The 18,918-nt window shown below is 42.6% G+C and overlaps 3 protein-coding genes across 3 annotated transcripts; 2 read left to right on the top strand and 1 right to left on the bottom strand.

The window, feature by feature from the left end:
- The first annotated feature begins 548 nt into the window (after positions 1-548).
- Positions 549-1,753, top strand: LOC140222685 (uncharacterized). The gene has a single exon (XM_072293507.1). It carries the CDS (start codon positions 651-653, stop codon positions 1,572-1,574), a length of 924 nt encoding a protein of 307 aa, XP_072149608.1. The 5' UTR covers positions 549-650; the 3' UTR covers positions 1,575-1,753.
- A 1,362-nt stretch (positions 1,754-3,115) lies between these two features.
- Positions 3,116-7,826, top strand: LOC117854162 (26S proteasome regulatory subunit 6A homolog). Its single transcript, XM_034736458.2, has 9 exons — positions 3,116-3,363; positions 3,476-3,592; positions 4,546-4,653; positions 5,347-5,538; positions 5,733-5,924; positions 6,713-6,831; positions 7,034-7,241; positions 7,337-7,477; positions 7,667-7,826. The coding sequence occupies exons 1-9, from the start codon at positions 3,226-3,228 to the stop codon at positions 7,742-7,744; spliced, it is 1,293 nt and encodes a 430-aa protein (XP_034592349.1). The 5' UTR covers positions 3,116-3,225; the 3' UTR covers positions 7,745-7,826.
- Positions 7,827-15,020: 7,194 nt separating this feature from the next.
- On the bottom strand, positions 15,021-16,539 carry LOC117852497 (uncharacterized). The gene is made up of 2 exons (XM_034734603.1): positions 16,094-16,539; positions 15,021-15,528 (listed from the first exon to the last, which is right to left on the bottom strand). The coding sequence occupies exons 1-2, from the start codon at positions 16,537-16,539 to the stop codon at positions 15,021-15,023; spliced, it is 954 nt and encodes a 317-aa protein (XP_034590494.1).
- Positions 16,540-18,918: the final 2,379 nt, after the last annotated feature.

The raw sequence follows: 18,918 nt of genomic DNA, 5'->3' as shown, positions 1-18,918 counted from the left end.
GCAGCCAACGTGGCATACGCGCACGGGCACTCCGGTCGACCGATGCGGCCAGCACGGTCACTCCGGCGCCGGCCGAGTCGACTAGTCGAGCTATCCGGCGGCTGGCGCAGCTGCTCCGTCTCCCGCGCGCCCGGCGCGCCGGCACCGGCGCGGGACGGAAGGAACGGGACCACTTGGAGATCGTCTTGCCCCTGGCCCCCTGCTGTGTCAGACAGAGTGTCTCGCAACCTGGCTGTCCTCCGTCTCCGTGGCTCCGTGCTGCCCGCGGCGCCACCAGCAAATAAGCAACACAGATTCCCCTCTCCACGTGGGTGTTCTCTTTTAGAGCAGGCCCATCGCACCGGCGTGGCTGGTAGCCCCGCGGAGCCACGTAGGCTCGGATGCCACGTGGAGGAGAGACGACGTGAGACGGGGGTTTCGCAGGACGTCAGAGTACTCTGCAGAAGCGCCGATAGCCTGGGCAGGAAAAGGGGATTCTTCGGTGAGAAAACTGATGGTCCAAGCTGGTGAGAGAGAAAATCACCGCAGAAAAGAGAGGAAAAGTGACAGCTGCTGCATAGGCTTGCGTTGGGATATGTGGTGGTTTAGATCATCAGTTCCTACATGGACAATAAGGGCGATTTTGAAAGGCTCATCAGGAGGATGAAGAGATGAAGAGGCGGATGGAGGAGACAGAGGAAGAGAGGGCGAGGAGACTGCTGCAGGAAGATGTGATGCGCAAGCAGGAGGAGGAGAGGAGGAAGATATGTGAGCGGAAGGAGGAGGAGAGGAGGAGAAGGTTGGAAGAGGAGGCAGCGAAGCCAGCTGTGTATGCTGATCGGGTATGGGATGCTGCCTTGTGGGAGATCAATGCAAGGCAGGCTGCCAAGGCTCATTGTTACTGCAAGTTCAAGCTGACCATGAACAACAGCAAGCAGGTTTTTTGCAAGTGCGTCGAGCAAGAAAGTCTTCATGAGACGCGACGGAGGGTGGAGGATGGTGAGTTTGTTCTGCCCATTTTAGCACCAGCACCGCTATCGGCATCATCAAAGGCTTTTGAAACTGTGGGGTTTGTGGAAGGCTATTTTGATCTAGAAACCTCCGGACAGGGATTGGAGAGAGGTCGCTTCATGGATCGATCAGGGCACGAGCTGAGCTCAGTGTTGATGGTGTCGCGGAGCTCAGCTAAAGTCTTGGCAGTCCAGGTCCTTGTTGATAAGCTTCACATACTACTGGATGATGGACTGGTATTGTATGGTTGCTATGGCTTCTCAGTGGACTTCCATTGTGATGATATCTCATCTTCTGAGATTTTGACAACAAACTGGAGACACCACATCTTATGTAGGAATATTGGCTGTGAAGGAATTACCTCTTTCTCGTCACTGCTCTTGCAGCTGAAAAAGAAGCTAAATCTGAAACTAAGCAAAGAAGAGTTGGGGCTTTACATCATGTGTGCAATTGATGACGACGATGAAAATAAGGAGTTTACACAGCAGCAGCAGACAAAACAGCAAGAACATGTTTGTGACAAGCCAAAGCAAGAGTTAGCAGAAGTAGAACTACGCGATTACAGCCTGCTGTTTCAACCTTAGGCTGCGTGAAGGTCTCTCGGCTGGATAAGGAATGGCCTACCCTTGCAGTTCATGGTGGTAACGCGAAGGTCCCCATGGCAGAGTAAAGTGGTCCTTGCAGCAGCTAGTGGGGTGATCTTGTATTTTAAGTTGACTGGATGTCTACAACTTGGCTGCTTTGTGATTTAAATTAGTTGTGTTTTCCATCTATGAAGGCTGTACTTAGATTCTCTAGTTTTTTTTTCCTTTGTATTGATAAACTAACAATAGTATGTGACTCACATCGTGTTAATGTTAGCTTGAGAACAATTGTATTGTTTTGAATGGGATCACTGAGTTGAGCTTTACCTTCATTCACACACATAACAACTATCAACAACTTAAGTTCTTAGTCACAAGTGGTGTTGAGTTCAGACAACTATTTCTTGGCATTTCCACCATATAAATTCTGGCTTCCTAATACTTCACTTTCCACATAATTTGTTGAGGAGAAATTGGTATCTACCCTACTGGTGAGAGTGCCAATGCATTGTTTTTTTTTGCCAAATCCACATAGATCTCCCATGTCCATGTGCTCAGCTAAATTGATGTCTGGGTTCTTTTCTCGGACATTGGCAATACAGACCACCTGAAATGAATTGCTTCATGTGCAATCACTTTTTCAGCATTGCTGCAGCTATAAGATCCTTTCTGTCAACGACTCGTCCATGGTGTCATCCAGGTGATTTAGTGCCACTTGAAAAGTTTCTTGTTCATGATCTTCAGGCACCAAACTGCATCCAAACCAAAGTTTTTCGGGCTGATCAGGCACTCAACAGCGTCAAACCAAAGTTTATCAAGCTGGACAGTGTTTTCATTGCATTTTCGGAAACAATAGGCAAAGATGAAGTAAGCCGAAGCACAACCAAGTTAAAAATAAGAAATGAGATGCAGGCTCTGTACGCAACCAAAAGAAGCTTAGTTCAACTAAAATTAAGACAACAAAAAGTAACTTCTCTGCTTGTGATTTGGTGCTCTCCAGCTGGATTTGCTTCGAAAGACAAAACTTCAGCAGCTTCACAAAGTTGCATGTATCTCATAACTGAAACAGCTTGAAGTCATTGCCATGATTTTATTACAATTTGCGTTGGGCAGGATAGATTAGAGGCATTTTCATCTTGGAGCGTTTGTTCCAAACCTGTTAACAAGCTTCAAGCAACTAACTAAAGGAACTGTTAAGTTGTCTGCATCTAGAAGCAATCTTCAATTTTCATGTAAGACGCGAATTGCTCGTTCAAGTGCTCCGCGGAACTGTTCCATATATTTAGAGTGTCATGCAGTTAAAATTTTCCTATAAGTTACTCTAACTGATACAGCTCAGGAGGAGATTTAGAATGCAATCTCGTTTTGGTATACAAATATACAAATTAGGAATACGAAGAGCTCTGTACTCAGAATCCGTTTCCAACGGAGCCCGCCGCTCACTCGAGACGAAAAGAAAAGGCCCAACAACGATAAAGCCCACCCTCTCTCTCTCTCAAAAAAATAACAACGATAAAGCCCAACAGAACGAACTCCATCGTTCCCAACCCAAACCCCGACGCGACTTCAGCAGCAGCATTGCAGCAGCTCGCTTCTTCTCTTCCCCGACGCGAGCGCAGCAGACCCCAACCCAAACCCTGCTCCGCTGGCGATGTCGTCATCCGGCACCCCCGCCCCGGCGGCAGCGATGGCCGTGGACGACGCGGAGGACGACCAGCTCGCCTCCATGTCCACGGAGGACATAGTCCGGGCCTCCCGCCTCCTCGACAACGAGATCCGCGTCCTCAAGGTGAGCCCTAGATCGGATCCCCCGCGGTGTGCGCCGGGGGTTCTGAATCCTCGCTCGGCGTCAGGGTTTGGGTCTGATTCGTTGGGATGGTTTTGTTTTTGGTGGCACGCAGGACGAGCTGCAGCGGACGAACCTGGAGCTGGAGTCGGTGAAGGAGAAGATTAAGGAGAACCAGGAGAAGATCAAGCTCAACAAGCAGCTGCCCTACCTCGTCGGCAACATCGTTGAGGTAGGATGTGCCGCAGCCCCCTCGGAGTCCTTTCCGAATTGTTAGATCGCTGCTTATTGTTGTGTCTCATCTTAATTTAAGATCATGGAAGTGAATGAGTGAAATGTATGTTGCTGGTCACGTGATTTGCTATCAAACTTGAGCAAACTAATAGAACTGCTTGTGACCTTATTTATTGTGATTGTTCTCAAATTTTCCATTCTAATTGTTAGTAGAACTTTATATGTAAGGCCCACAAATGCAACAAAACATATGTTCTGCTTGTTTTCCTTCACAAATTAGTAAGGAGTAGTTTGTCTGTAAAGTAATGCTTCTTTAATTTGTGTAACCATGTTCGGGTTAGGAATCCTAACACCAGATCTTATTTATTGTGATTTTATTGAAATTTCCCTCCTTCTGTTCATTTTAAGCTTATGTGCATAAAGGTCTTAGACACATGTTTCTCTTGTTCTCCTTTAGAAATTCATCCACTTCAAACTAGTTAAGGGTAGTTTGTGTGTACATCAGTGATTATTTAGTTTGAGTAAACAATGGTCTGATTAGAAATTCTAATGTCCAGAAACACTGGGACTTGATTACTGGTCTGTTTCAACACGAGGCTTTGAATATTTTCAAGTTAAATGAACCCCCAGGAGGACATTAGCTAGGTTTTCAAGTTAAATGAACCCGCATTAGGACATTAGCTCTTGCAGAATTAATGGTTTTATAGTTTCTTTTTTAATCTATATATGCAGCATTCAAGTATCTCATCTTAAACAAACTTTGACTTGGACAATGTAGTATGATGCAATCTAGTAGCTTACTATACTCCACTCCTCTTTATTGGGACGTGCGATAAACAATTATTGTTTCTTGGATCTTTGGCATTTGGTGAGCAGATTTTCTGTACATCTTTTAATTTGGGATATTTTCCTGTATTACTTATTGTTTTCAACCTTTGTCAACTGTTTTAGATCTTGGAAATGAACCCTGAGGATGAAGCTGAGGAGGATGGTGCTAACATTGATTTAGACTCACAAAGGAAAGGAAAATGTGTTGTTCTGAAGACCTCCACGAGACAAGTGAGCAATCTCTTTTCATCTCATTTTTGTCTTTTGTATCATATTCCATGTTTTTCTTTGACCACTAATATGTGTAAGAGTAATAGATTTATAATATGGAAAATATACTTTAGCAATTCTTTATCAAAAGTATAATCATGTCATCAATAGTTAAACATTTTTTTGTTGCTAACGTACATACTAAAAAGGCTTATTGTCAAAGGCATGTATCGGATACCCTCTATAGAAGATAATTAGTCAATAAAATGGTTGAATCAGGATTACACTGCTTCCTTTGATCTTTAGATAGTGGATTTTGATTTAAGTCTTAACTTGCCAGGTCTAGTCATATTGGGATCTAAAATGAGCTTAATGTTTTTATGGTTTGGGTGCTGCATGTATGATGCCATTAATATAACTAAATTAACTGAAAGAGGAATATGTTTTAGCAGTCATAATTGGATTTTTTTTTGAAAAATCAAGAATTCTGTAGAGCAGCTATATGCTTGTTTAGCTGTCACATTGTGCTCTAATCAGTAAGCCAAAGTCTTTTCTTCTGTATGAGCATGGCCTTGCAGGCGTGGATTATGCATATTTTACTTTACTGTTAATTCCCATTCTTCCATGTCTTGATTGAATCATGTCTTAAGTTCAACTTTAAAGTAAGAAGTGTCTTATGAACTGCATTTTTTGTTTATATCTTGATGATTTCAGACTATATTCCTTCCTGTTGTTGGGTTAGTTGACCCTGACAAGCTCAAGCCTGGTGATCTGGTTGGAGTCAACAAAGATAGCTACCTTATACTGGATACACTGCCATCAGAGTATGATTCGCGAGTGAAGGCAATGGAGGTAGATGAAAAGCCCACTGAGGATTACAATGATATTGGAGGTCTTGAAAAACAGGTATTTTACTTTATGAATGTTGAAACCTTGTAAGTTTTCTGTTTAGTAAATGGCAATATCTAGAGCCAATTGTAGGTCTTTAGTGAATAGTCGTGTAGGTGGCACCAGTCCATTCATTAAAAAATGAATAATGTTATGTTTTCACTCATTTGCTTCTCTATTGTATCTTATTCCTTGCTACATCTTGAATATAGATTCAAGAGCTTGTGGAGGCAATTGTGCTGCCCATGACACATAAAGACCGGTTCCAAAAGTTGGGTATTCGTCCTCCAAAAGGAGTTCTTTTGTATGGACCACCAGGAACAGGGAAGACACTCATGGCTCGTGCATGTGCCGCACAGACTAATGCAACTTTTCTGAAGTTAGCTGGTCCACAACTGGTCCAGGTAATTATTACTTGAGGAGCTCTGTTTTATCACTCAGGTTAATTCGATTTTGTGTGATACTTGCTACTCCCTCTGTCCCAAATTACAATTCGGTTTAGCTATTCTAGATACATTACTTTTGCTATGTATCTGGACATGGTATATATCTATGTGCATATCAAAATCTATGTACCTAGAAAAGTCAAAACGAATATTAATTTGGGATGGAGGGAGTACTTGTTATTGCGCCATCGCACCATACAAGTTAATTTTTATGTACATGAATGTTTTTGTGGTTTCTTCCCTTCAACTCCTGTTTCAGGAAATGCTGTTATGTTGTTGGTTTCAGTTGTCACCTGTGCAACATTTTGGTTCTGGAAATGTATTCTCTTATAGTAACAAAGTTCTCAGAAGCTAGTTTGTCTTGTTTTGTGCCTTATACCTTTAGGCTTTGGGACATGGATGTAATATTGTTGGTTAACTTGTTCGGGTCTAGTGTGTTCCTGAATGTTTTAGTAAGCATTTTCTATACCATATTTTTAGTCAGTTGAATGACACACCTAATGAATTAATTCAGGGTTTTGCATTTCATTTATAATGTATGTATGCTATGGCATTTGTGGACCAAAGCATGGTTAAGTGGTTTGACTAAAATGTCATCTGATTGCATGACTAGCTTACCATGTGACCCTATCTTTGAAGGGACACACATGAGACGATTCTTTGCCATGCAAAATCTGTTTATTTATTCTGTTATCTTGAGCATAGTTTCCAGGTAGAGTAGTAATGACATTCTTTTGCTGTTTCAGATGTTTATTGGTGATGGAGCAAAGCTTGTCCGGGATGCATTTCAGCTTGCCAAAGAGAAAGCTCCCTGTATTATATTTATTGATGAGATAGATGCCATTGGTACCAAGCGGTTTGATAGGTATGTCTTTATGACAGTTTGTGTTATATTGTTTTATTCCTGCATTAATCTCGGCTGATTATTGTACCCTTTATGTACTGAAGGCCTTAATCTTGTGCATAAGATTAGAGAAACTTATTTTTTTTGTCCAAATAAAACGTTCTTATTAGAAAAAAGAATATCTTCTGTAGGGTAACTAGAATTTTGTTGTGTGCGCCTGCAGTGAAGTTAGCGGTGACAGAGAAGTTCAGCGGACTATGTTGGAATTGCTGAATCAACTTGATGGGTTCAGCAGCGATGAGAGAATAAAGGTCATAGCTGCAACAAACCGTGCTGACATCCTTGACCCTGCTCTGATGCGATCTGGTCGTTTGGACCGAAAGATCGAGTTCCCTCACCCATCTGAAGAAGCAAGAGCTAGAATCTTGCAAGTAGGTCTCCACAACTTATTATGTCTAATTTGCTTAAGTTTGTCAATGGGTTTTCTAGGTCATGCTCCAACTAATGTGTGTGTGGTTCTCTGTAGATTCATTCGAGAAAGATGAATGTAAATCCTGATGTCAACTTTGAAGAGTTGGCTCGCTCGACAGATGACTTCAATGGTGCACAGCTAAAGGCAGTTTGTGTGGAAGCTGGTATGCTTGCCCTAAGGCGGGATGCTACAGAGGTGACTTGCTTTGCTTCATTTGATTATTATACTTGTTATCAATGCGAAAGCACAATGATATTGGAAAAAAATGACACGTTCATCAAAGTAGGATGGTTTCTATAGGTTGATATTAGTTCAATTTTTTCTTGCATTCTCGTTGGGATGATTGCTTGCTGTAGTTTCTGAGGCTGGTGTCTGCATGTGCAGGTGACTCACGAGGACTTCAACGAAGGAATTATACAAGTCCAGGCCAAGAAGAAGTCGAGCTTGAACTACTATGCTTAAGAAATTGTATGCTAAAATGCTGTGGACCATTTGTAATTGTACTGTATGGATGATCCAATATATCCTTTTGCGTTTGCTTCGAGATGCAAGTTTTTAACACCATCAGGTCCTCTGATGCGCCAGAAAAGTGTAGTTTTAGGGTCTTTGTTCTTTGCTAAAATGCAGCATTTTTTTCTCTGATTCTATAATCATGCCCAAAAGGATGCACGATCTAGCAATCCATATCTCCCATCAGCTCATGCCAGATTGTGGTACAAATGTTTACACATTACAAGAAGACCGTGGGGAATATTTGCGTTTGGATTAGGTCAAGTCCACAAGGATGGGAGAGGTTTTGCACAGGGATTAGGTGGAGTCCACAAGGAGGGGTTTTAATTTGTGCATGGATTAGGCCTAGGCCATAGACCAGAAACCAGATTGCCAAACAGCTACTTTAGCTGAAACAAACACGCCTTGCACTGTTATCGCTAGTGTTTACAGGAAGAATGCGCCTTCCAACAAAAGTTACACCTAGACACAGTGCTCACTGCTCATGGACTCCTCAGCGAGAGGAGCTCTCTCCTTGCAACAAGCTGGCTGGGGTGCCCAGACGATCATGGTGGGAGAGTTTCAAAATGGAATGATCAGTGAGAAGGGATGGGTGCACGATGATGACAGGGGGGTGTGGTATCAAATACTCCATCTATTTCAAAATGTAGGTTGTTTTAGCTTTTTTAGGTTCATAGATGTTGCTACATATCTAGACACTACTAGGGAATGGACCTTTCGTCCACGGCCTCAATACCGGTCCAAGTAGAGCCTGGTACTAATGTTAGCATTAGTACCGAACCGAACGGATAGTTCCTGAGAAGTCCCCCGTGACCCCCTTTATTACCGGGTGGGGGCTCCATCTGGTACTAGATGCCCTAAGGCACATTAGTATCGGGTGGGGGCTCCACCCGGTACTAAATCTCCCGACGCCCTCCTCCCCCGTGCACACTACCTCCTCATTATCCCTTCCTCCTCTACACTGCCTCCTCCCTCTCTCTCTCTCTCACACACACACATCTCCTCCTCCTCCTCTACTACCTCCCCTCCCCTCCCTCCTCCGTCCCTCACCGGCGGTGAGGAGCAGCGGCGGCGGCGACGGCGGGCGATGGGGTGGAGGGGCGGAGGCGGAGCGAGCGGGCGGGCTGGCGGGGGTGCGGGGCCGGCGGAAGGGGCTGGCGAAGGGGGCCGACGGTGGGGGTGCGGGCTGAAGAGTATCTTTGGCCCCCTAAGTGGGTTTTGCTAATTTAATGACAAAAGCTTAAGTATCTAACAAAATTCAAGTGCATAAGCAGTTTTAAATGGATTATTGGTCATGGAGCACTTGTGATGGACCCCTCAAAAGGAAATGAAATGTTGAGCGGCATCTTATCTAGTTTAAATTTATTTTCGGTTTGAATTTGAGTTTAGGAATGCCTCACTATTAATAGGGATGCGTGATCTCTGGTCTTGATGATGAAAAAGGTGCTCAAGATGACCTAACAAAACCTATGAGAGACACCATTTGCACTTGCACGTCACATGGAGATAATTAGAAGTGCTAACTAGAGAAATCCAGAATTTTTCGGAAGTTTTCCCAGAATATTCCGGAAGTGGAGAGTTTCCGGAGAGTCTCCGGAGGTCTGGATTTTTCCAGAAGTTTTCTCGAAAAATTACGGAGATTCTAGAAATCTCCGGAGAAAGTTTCGGAAATTTTCGCAATCTTTGTTATAACGGCTAGTTTTGGAGTAAAGGGGTATAAATACCCCCTCACCCCCTCCCTTTCACCCACTCTTGCCTCTCTACTGTTCTGACCTGCAGAAACACTCTAAAGCTCCCTCCTTGCTCCCCTTTGACTTCCTTGTGAGATTTGGTGGGAATTTGAGCAGAGATTGGTGAGTGGGCAAGGGATTGTGCTAGAGAGCTGCAACTCCAACTCTCGAGCACCTTCGTTCTTCGTCAAGTCGGTGGTTCGTGTTTGTTACTCTTGAAGCTTCAAGCTTCTAGCCGGCTAGGCATCGTCCGGATGAGCATCCAAGCTTTGTGGCTATCCCGGGAAGTTTGTATTACCCCTTCGATTGAGTAAGTGACTCTAGCTCGATCTTTGTGGTCGTTAGAGGGAGGAAAGTGGCTTGGTGATATAAGCCCACCCTTTGTGGGTCCTCAACAGAGATGTAGGCTTCGCGGTGTGAAGCTGAACTCCGGTAACAAATCCTTGTGTCTCTCTTACTTGTTATGCTTGCTTTCATGTATATTCTTGCATAGAACACATATCTAGGGTTTGTGCTCAATCTCCTTTTCTAGTGTGTTTGAAGTTGTTATATCTTGCTGAAAAGGCTTAGAACAACATGTGGAACAACCTATATTCGTCGATCTAAAATCTAACAGGCCAATCTTAAGGTTATAGTTGTTTTCATTGAAATCCGAAAAAATCCGAAAATTTCTCCAAAAATTTTCAAAATTTTTGGAAATTTCTGGAACAATCTCCAGAAATTTCTGGAAGTGTCTGATAAGCTGGTTTTAAATGTAAAATTTTCAGATTCGACTATTCACCCCCCTCTAGTCGACATCTCAGATCCTTTCAATTGGTATCAGAGCTTTGGTCTTTGGATTAAACCCTAACCGCTTGGAGTATCAAGATGTCGACGTCAAGGAATCAAGATGTGGCCATTGGAGGTGACATCTCCAATCCAACCACCACCCAACAACCTGTGGTACCACAAGGAGCACCAACAAGTGCTCAAGGTGGAGGTGTTGGTAGAGCAAGCACAAGTGAGAGGAGGCGTCATGATAGTGACGAATCCCCCTCCGATGACTCCGAGTACGATGATGCAAGGTCTACTCGCTCCGGACCTTGCGGTTCAAGAAGGGAGTATCATCAAATCCCTTTCAATTACAATCGTTTAAATGTTAATACCTCATCCGGTCAATTCACTTGGGAAAGCCACCTCATTTTGACGGGATAAGCTATGCCAAGTGGAAAAGCTCGATGAGGGAGTATTTGATGGCGGTCAATGCCGCATTTTGGAATTTTGTGAGTGTAGGTATCACTTTTCCACCCGAAGATGCTACTCTCTCACAAGATCAAGCTCTTGACTTTCAACACAATTATCAAGCTTTACATCTCATCAAGAGCTCCTTGTGTGCCAAAGAGTTTGATAAGGTGGATGGTTTGCAATCCGCCAAAGAAGTGTGGGACACTCTTTTCATCAACCACCAAGGCACATAGAGAGTTAGACAAGGAAGAATTAGAGTCTTGGAAAGTGAACTAAATCGGTTCATCATTGAGGAAGATGAAACACCCCAAGAGATGTTCAATAGGTTGAACAAAATAATTAACAAGATAAGGTCTCTTGGGAGTGACAAGTGAGGAAGAAGAGAAGTGGTTGACAAGATCCTCTCAGCCTACATGGCTAGAGATGTTCAACTCCCAATCTTGATCAGGGAGAAGAGAGGACTCAAGAAGTTCACGCCGGCAGACGTGATTGGAAGAATTGAAGAGCACCTTATCACCGTCAAGGAATCCAAGCTACCCCATAATATATCCAAGATTCACAAGCAAATTGAGAAGAACAATGGGGTAGCACTCAAGGCAATCCACAAGAGCAAGGAAAAGGAAGCAAGCTCATCATCAAAGGCCACCGTCAAGAAACATGATGATGATAGTGATAGTGAGAGCATGGATGAGGAAGAGATGGCCTTATTCATGAAAAGAGTAAGGAGAATGATGAAGAGGGGTGGCTTCTTTGAGAAGAACAAAGACAAAGAAAAGAGTAAAAGGAAGTCAAAGAGGCCATGCTTTGGATGTGGCAAGGAGGACCATTTTATTGCTAATTGCCCAGATGTCAAGATAAAGAGAAATGACACATCCAAGCGTGACAAGAGCAAGTACAATAAAAAGGTTGGTGAAACTCATTTGGGTCAAGAATGGGACTCAAATGAAGAAAGCTCAGACTCCAATGAGGAGGTTGGTGTGGCAACAATGGCATTTGAAGCCCCAATCTCCAAGTCATCTCTATTTGATGATCTTGCTGATGATGAAGATGGCTTCACCCACACTTGCTTCATGGCTAGAGGGCCAAAGGTAGACTCCAAAACTCTCTCTCACAATAATGATGATGATGGTAATGCTAGTGATGATGAAAATGATTTAAAAGGTTTAGGCAAACAAGCATCTAAAAGAATAATGAAATTGATGATGGAAATAGAAGATAGGGATGAGACTCTTGAGGTGCAAGAACAGTTGTTTAGGCTTGAGCGAGAGAAAACCATTGCCCTTGAAAAGTCTCTTGAAAATGAAAAAAAGGGGTTCAAGATGCAAGAGGACTTGCTCAATACTAAAGTTGATAAAATTCTTAGCCTTGAGAAATCTCTTGCTAAAGAGAAGATGAAAGTGGATGAACTAACTAAGGAGCTTTTTTTGGTTAAGGACACTAGTGCTAGTTTTAAGGATGAAAATGTTTAGCTTCAAGAGAACCTCACTAGTTTGAAAGCCAAACATATGGCACTTGAAGCTCAACATGATATTGTTAAGAAGAGTACATCATCTAGCTCTAATGGTTGTGCAAGAAGAGTGCATCCATATCTTCTAGTGCCTCTACTAGTAATGGTTGTGCAAGATGTCATAACATTAATATAAATGCTTATGCTACTAACATTGCCCAAATAAATGTTATGAAGAATGAGATTGCTAGGTTGTCAAACTCAAATCTCAATGAGGAGAAGAACACACCAAAAAGAGGTGAGTTTGAAAATCATACCAAGGGTTTTGGGTCAAGCTACATGAAAAAATTTGACTTCAAAGATGGAAAGGGGCTAGGTAAGTTTGAGCAAGGCTCAATTGAGCTCATTCCATTTGTGAAGAACAATCATACTACAGGCATGGGGGTAAGAAGAGTGGTACATGGCATGAAGCAACTTGGGGGCAAAAGTTGTTGGTAAGCAAGAATACAACAAGCCCATCAAGTTTCACAACTCTCAACGAAGGCCAGTGAAGCCCCATACCATGCCAAACTGAAGCGTCCCCACATAAGTAGAGACTAAATGTGATACAAATATCAGTCCCAGGAGGCTGATAACACATTTATTCAACAGATGGTTCATAAACCGTACAACTTTCGAGAGAGTGGGCGCAAAAGCCACGCCGACACGATAAGTAAATAAACAACAACAGTGAGCAAGCTACTGCCAAGAGACAGCACTCGAGACTATACGGCAGCGGAAGCATTCTGCAAAGGCCAACACCACATGCAGCGTTGGGTGTGGAAGCGACCTCCTACTCGAAATCCTCGGCAACGAAGTTCGGATCTTCCTCTGAAGCAACAAAACAAGGGTGAGTACAAAAGTACTCAACAAGTCCAACCTCATCCACGGAGGGGGATACAATCAAGAATATGCACAGGATATATCAAGGATAAGGCTAAGGTTTATTTGCAATAAAGCTAGATTTTCAACACACGCAAGGGTTCATTTTCAAAAGGGTTTTCACAAAGCATTTCTTTAGTAACTGAATTATTAAGTGGGGTTGATCCTACACATAGGATCCAAGTTTTAATGCTACTGGACTCCCCGTCCGCAGTAGCTTAAATAGTCTGTTATTTGGATGTAGTGATTTGTATGTATCCTACAAACTGATATTGTTCATCATGTCAAGATTTATGTCTGAATTCCGTAACTGTCCTGAGAAAGTAGATTTATATCATATTTGTGTTATATCTGATGAGAAAGTAGAAGCTTCTAATCATAATGAAAGAGATGGTATGCATTCACCACAACAAGAGAAGTTAATTTATTTTTGTCTCTAATGTCCATATCCTCTTACCTATGTTTAAAATTTCATATGAGGACCATGAAAGAGCTTACTTTGATTCTGCTGACTGGGCTTTGGGAAAGGTACAAGACTGGTTGTTTATCTAGGGTCTGTTTAGGCCGTTTGGTTGAGTAAAATTGAATCGTTACTATAGTTGCCATATGGCAAAGAGCAAATGTATATTTAGTTCCAAGTGCTATGTTAAACTTGAACGGAGACATGGCGTTGGATTATAATTTTTCTTTAATTAACTGAGCCATGAATGATTGACTCTAATTGGTTGAGTTCAATTCTAAAAAAAGGGAACTTACACTGGGGTACCTAACAAAGGCGGCAACACTGGCACACTCCTCTACATCATCATGGTCTCCACCTGAAGCCCGTCGCTATGAGCTGCGTACAACTCCTGCAAGACGCAAGCACAACAAGGCAAGCATCAGTTCCATCTCATTTGTGCACATTGTGATAAATTTTGATTTCTATCTTGCGTGTTGTCATTGCTAGTGCTTGTGTGGCATACAAACGTTGTAGTTAGGAAGGCACATAATTCAAACTTGCACACAGATGGATTCTTGCATAGAACACATATTTAGGGTTTGTGCTCGATCTCCTTTTCTAGTGTGTTTGAAGCTGTTATATCTTGCTGAAAAGTCTTAGAACAACATGTGGAATAACCTATATTCATCGATCTAAAATCTAACAGGTCAACCTTAAGGTTGTAGTTGTTTTCGTAGAAATCCGAAAAAATCTGAAGATTTTTCCAGAAATTTCCGAAATTTTTGCCCGGACGTGTTTGATAACCTTATTTTACGTGTAAAATTTTCAGATTCGACTATTCACCCCCCTCTAGTAGACATCCTAGATCCTTTTAGGGGCCGGCGGGTGGGAGGATTTTGTTTTTTTAATTTTTTAATACCCTTTGGTACCAGTTATTTCAACCGATACTAGAGGTCCTCTCTAGTACCGGAATTGCCAATACCGGTTGGACAACCGGTACTAAATGGTACTAAAGGGGGGTTACCAACCGGTACATGTGGAATCCCCAGTAGTGAGATATACAGTATATCTAGATGTATAACAACATCTATGAATCCAGGAAACCTAAAACAACCTATAATTTGGAACAGACGGAGTAGAAGTCAAGAGAAGCGTCGTGAGGTCTGAGGTTGAGGATGTCCTAGCTATAGTTAACAATAAAATACATATATATTAAGTATAAGCTCACGGTAATGTCCATATAACTATAGTCGATATATTAAACAAATAATACAAGCACCACAATAATAAAACACGAACAAATACATATAACGGTACCAAATCAATACAAGTTGCTATGTTTATAGCTACGAAATTATAATTCACTCCCAATTACTAGTAGGAGTGGTGCTTGTAAATATATTGTCTTCAACAATAATCTAGATTGCCATGCACCTTATAAGGATACTAGACCATATGTGAAACCTAGAAAATGTCCATATTCATCATTAGGTCATCAAGGAAATCGCCCAGATGATCACCAGCCAAAGCCTCTTGCAAGCCCCCATCCCCCTCCGTCATAGGAGCCACATAAGAACTAGTAGTCCCCATCTCTTGGTCACCAGCCCCGACGGCCGCCTGGTTGCTGGTTCCAGCATGGCTGGCATGGTTAAGGATGGGCGACCTGACTTGGGCCACATTGTTCATGGTGGTGTGCTGACCACTAGCACCATAGGGGCTAGGGGTGGCGTAGGCGCCTTTGGTGAAGGTGAGCCCTTCCCAGCTGGAAGTGTTGTTTTGCACTGAGGGCTCAGCATCGTAGAGGCCAACGTCGTTGATGCTATAGCGTTGCCTACGGGCAGCATTCTTCAGCCTCTTGAAGTACTTCTGGGCATGGCTAGAGACTTGCATCGGTGTCCTTGTGGTAACGAAGTACTTAGAGATGCTCTTCCAGTTGCCACGGCCGTACACTTGCAGACCGCGAAGGAACAACCTGAAATGAGATAGGGTTTTGGATGAACCAATGAGGTAGGAATTTAGATCTCCTTGATATGCTCAAAAGCAGTTAAAACAACACTAGATATATGTGCTTCATGATAATCAATACTCCACTAAGCTATGCTATTGTTTGAATGGCTATTTATTTTTTTCCTTTTCACTCTTTGAGCAGTCACTTCTTGCTTCCACTGACACTTCTCTGCCATTTTTGGCACTTCGATTGCCGCTAGGTCTGCTCCCTCTACCTCTCCCTTGGTAACCTATCATCTTCAAGCTGCCCTACTGCCATCGTATCCGCTCATGCATATTCTCAAGTGCATGTAGTCTACTGTACCATGCCTTGTAGCGCCCCCACTATTGCTCACCTTCTCTGCAAACCTCTTTATAAGCCCAATAGCATCAATTCTAAAAAAATCCCAAACACTAACCCTGTTCCCTAGCGATATATGTAATAATTCAAAAGAAATGCATGCCAACCATTTCCAAAAAAATGCAAAATAAATAAAATGATCACAGATTGTGTATGTAAAGAATATAAAGATATCTAGAAAATCAATAACCTGTGCTCCGCCTTGGTCCAAAACCTGGTGTGCAGCCTTGCCATCCGAGGAGCGGGCTGCCTACTTGGCACCTCCCTTGCCACCCTTAAGGCCCCTGTATCCATTGTTGGATAGCCAAGCAACATGTCCATGTTGTCCATGGGTGGATCTTCCACCTGAATTTCAAAGTTGTTGCTCACAAGGTCCCCGCTCGCTGCCACAGAGTGCTGGACGGAGCCATCACCGGTGCCACTTTGCATCATCTGTACCACCAAATCAACATACAAGCTGATTGCTTGATGCTTCTCCTTCATCGGAAACATTGTCTGGATCTCATTAACAATGTTGTGATGCTTTTTGTTCATTTCATCAGCGTAACTGTTGTTGGCATTGTACCTAGTGATGAGTGATTTCACCATGTTGATCTCAGAGGCACTCCACTCTCCGTTGGACTTGGTAGAGTCCATGGGGGGGTGAGTGTTGTGTCCTACAACAATTGCTACTGGTTACTATGAACTATGAAGAGGGCTCTTGGGATGCAAAGAATGACAAGCACAAAGGTGGTATTTATAGATCATGGGCGAATCTTTTGACCCATGTTTCAATTAATTGGAAAACCGACTTTGATATCGAGTCAAATAGTGATTGCTTAATAGTAGGTCAAAGATATCAAGTCATACTGAATCGTGATTTTAAAAATATATTTTTAATGTACACTAGTCGTATGGTCACACAAGCACACAGGATGGCATGATACCGGTGCTCGGTTTTTTTTTTGGCTACTATTAGTTGACTTCATCTTCAGGAAGTTTCATAACTCTAGTGCTTCACTGTATGCAACTCTAGATATCTCTCTTGATTCCACTCTCTAACATAATTGATTGTCTTAGTCCGTACTTCCATATTAATGATCATGAACTTTTTATATATTTTTCTGGTGATTTGCATGGCACTAAATATATATACTTTTTGCATGATGTACATACTTTGGATCTTTTAAGGTACTCCCGAATCAAATACACATTATGTGCACCATGCATAGGCTAGGATTAAAAGATGGGACCTCTTACCTCATAGGGGTAATAGGTCACAAAAAATACATTACCAAGTAGATTATAATGCTTGTTTGTTTAGTAATTAAGCTTAAAGGTGGTAATAAGTTTGAAGTGCTCCTTTCTTTCAAATATGGAAGAATTTATAGTAGAGATATTTACACTCTAATGGACTAGCTACATACATGCATGTACAAACATGACATGTTCATGAGAAATGCAAAGTGATGTACGAGATATATATACAAATGTTAGAAATGCAAAGGTGATGTACATGTACCTGATATACATTTTTCTCATACATGGAAAGAAGAAAAAAAATGTGACCTCCTTTTTTATGGCACCCATCACTTGCGACGTGGTACAGGGAATCATTGTGACTTGTGAGAGGGAGAGGATGAATTGGGAAGTTAGGACTATTGGGCTCCGAAGCTAAAATTTCCACCAAACTAAAACTTTCACAAGATAAGCCTACAATATTTCTATATAGTTGTCCTCTGAACTTACCTAGTGTGACTATCTCTAAGAGGCTTGCAACCTAGTTTCAAGTCCTAGAGGACTACTCTACAAAAGTAAACACTTAAGCACAAGAAGTAACTATGCAAACATAAATGCAATAAGTAAAGAAAATCATCAACTCAGTTAAAAAAATATCCAATGGTATCGATGGTCACCAAGACTACCCCTATTTCACCTTTGGAGCACCCGTTAAGTTCCTTGCCGACAAGAGTCCCGGTTATTGTTAGCACCAGTTATATATGCCACCATTCTTGTACTTATGCTACCATTAATGTCCCGCCGTAAGTGCACAGTGTTTTTTAGCCCTTCCCTCATAGTATTTTGTGGTTTGAATTAAATCAACAGAGGTGAAAACAAAAAGGTTACTATGAAAGAAGATGATGCGCCTCCTTGGCTATGTCACAAGAAGGCTAAGGATAAGAGTGCCAAGCGTGCACACAAAAGATCGTTCACTCTAAAGGCTGGACACGAGGTTTGCACCATGTGGCGCCACGCAATATGAAGCCAAGGGATTGTTAGCTAGGGCCTGCCTATTCTAATACAACCCTCAGGCAAGGATATGTCACTTTTTTATATGCTACACATGTATGCATCTCTAAATCAGTTCCCTCCTCGTGGCAGTCCTAACTTTCACATCCACCTACTTAAGGTATGTTTGGTTGGGTTGTGAGCTATGAAAAAAGCTGCTGTAGGCTATGAAAAAAATTGTTGTAGGCTATGAAAAAGTCGCCGTGAGCTGTGAAAAAGCTGAAAGCCGTTTGGTTGAAACAGCCGTGAAACTGTAGGTTTGGTAAGAAACGTTTGTAATACGCCTGGAGTCCTTTATAAATAAATGGAGGAGGCCTTTATAAACAAATGAATTTTATGTTTTCCTACCATTTATAATATGATTTCGCATAAAATAAAAAATATATTGATTAAATCAACAATTGCTCTTTCTTTTCTATTATATTTGTATCCCTTCTTTTTTCTCCGTTATCCTTTCACGGCTTTGACTCCATTCTTCTCTGCCTTGACTCATTTGCTGTCCACTCGAGAGTCCTTCCAGCCCCAGCTAGGCCGCGTCACCGCCTGCTCTGGCACTTGCTGCACTAAGCCGTCCTGCTCTACCTCCTCGCCATGCGCTGCGGCCTGCCGCTGCCCGGACGCTGCAGCAGCTCGGAGCTCGGAGCCTCGGACGCGCCTGCCCCCCAACTGCACGAGGATTCGTGAGCCCCTCCGGTTTCCGCTCGCGACGCCACATCCTAGCCCCAGCCGGCGCCGTGGCTGGCTTCC

Source organism: Setaria viridis, chromosome 4, assembly GCF_005286985.2.
Source record: "Setaria viridis chromosome 4, Setaria_viridis_v4.0, whole genome shotgun sequence".
NCBI classification, from domain to species: domain Eukaryota; kingdom Viridiplantae; phylum Streptophyta; class Magnoliopsida; order Poales; family Poaceae; genus Setaria; species Setaria viridis.
Note: the sequence above shows the minus strand (reverse complement) of the source record. Positions and strands in the feature narration are given on the sequence as shown.

Coding starts and splice junctions, on each gene's coding strand:
- LOC117854162 (XM_034736458.2), top strand. CDS start 3,226: ATGTCGTCATCCGGCACCCCCGCCCCGGCGGCAGCGATGGCCGTGGAC. Junction 5,539..5,732: donor TTGGAGGTCTTGAAAAACAG/GTATTTTACTTT, acceptor TCTTGAATATAG/ATTCAAGAGCTTGTGGAGGC. Junction 5,925..6,712: donor CTGGTCCACAACTGGTCCAG/GTAATTATTACT, acceptor TTGCTGTTTCAG/ATGTTTATTGGTGATGGAGC.
- LOC117852497 (XM_034734603.1), bottom strand. CDS start 16,539: ATGGACTCTACCAAGTCCAACGGAGAGTGGAGTGCCTCTGAGATCAAC. Junction 15,529..16,093: donor TGGACCAAGGCGGAGCACAG/GTTATTGATTTT, acceptor ATCTCATTTCAG/GTTGTTCCTTCGCGGTCTGC.
- LOC140222685 (XM_072293507.1), top strand. CDS start 651: ATGAAGAGGCGGATGGAGGAGACAGAGGAAGAGAGGGCGAGGAGACTG.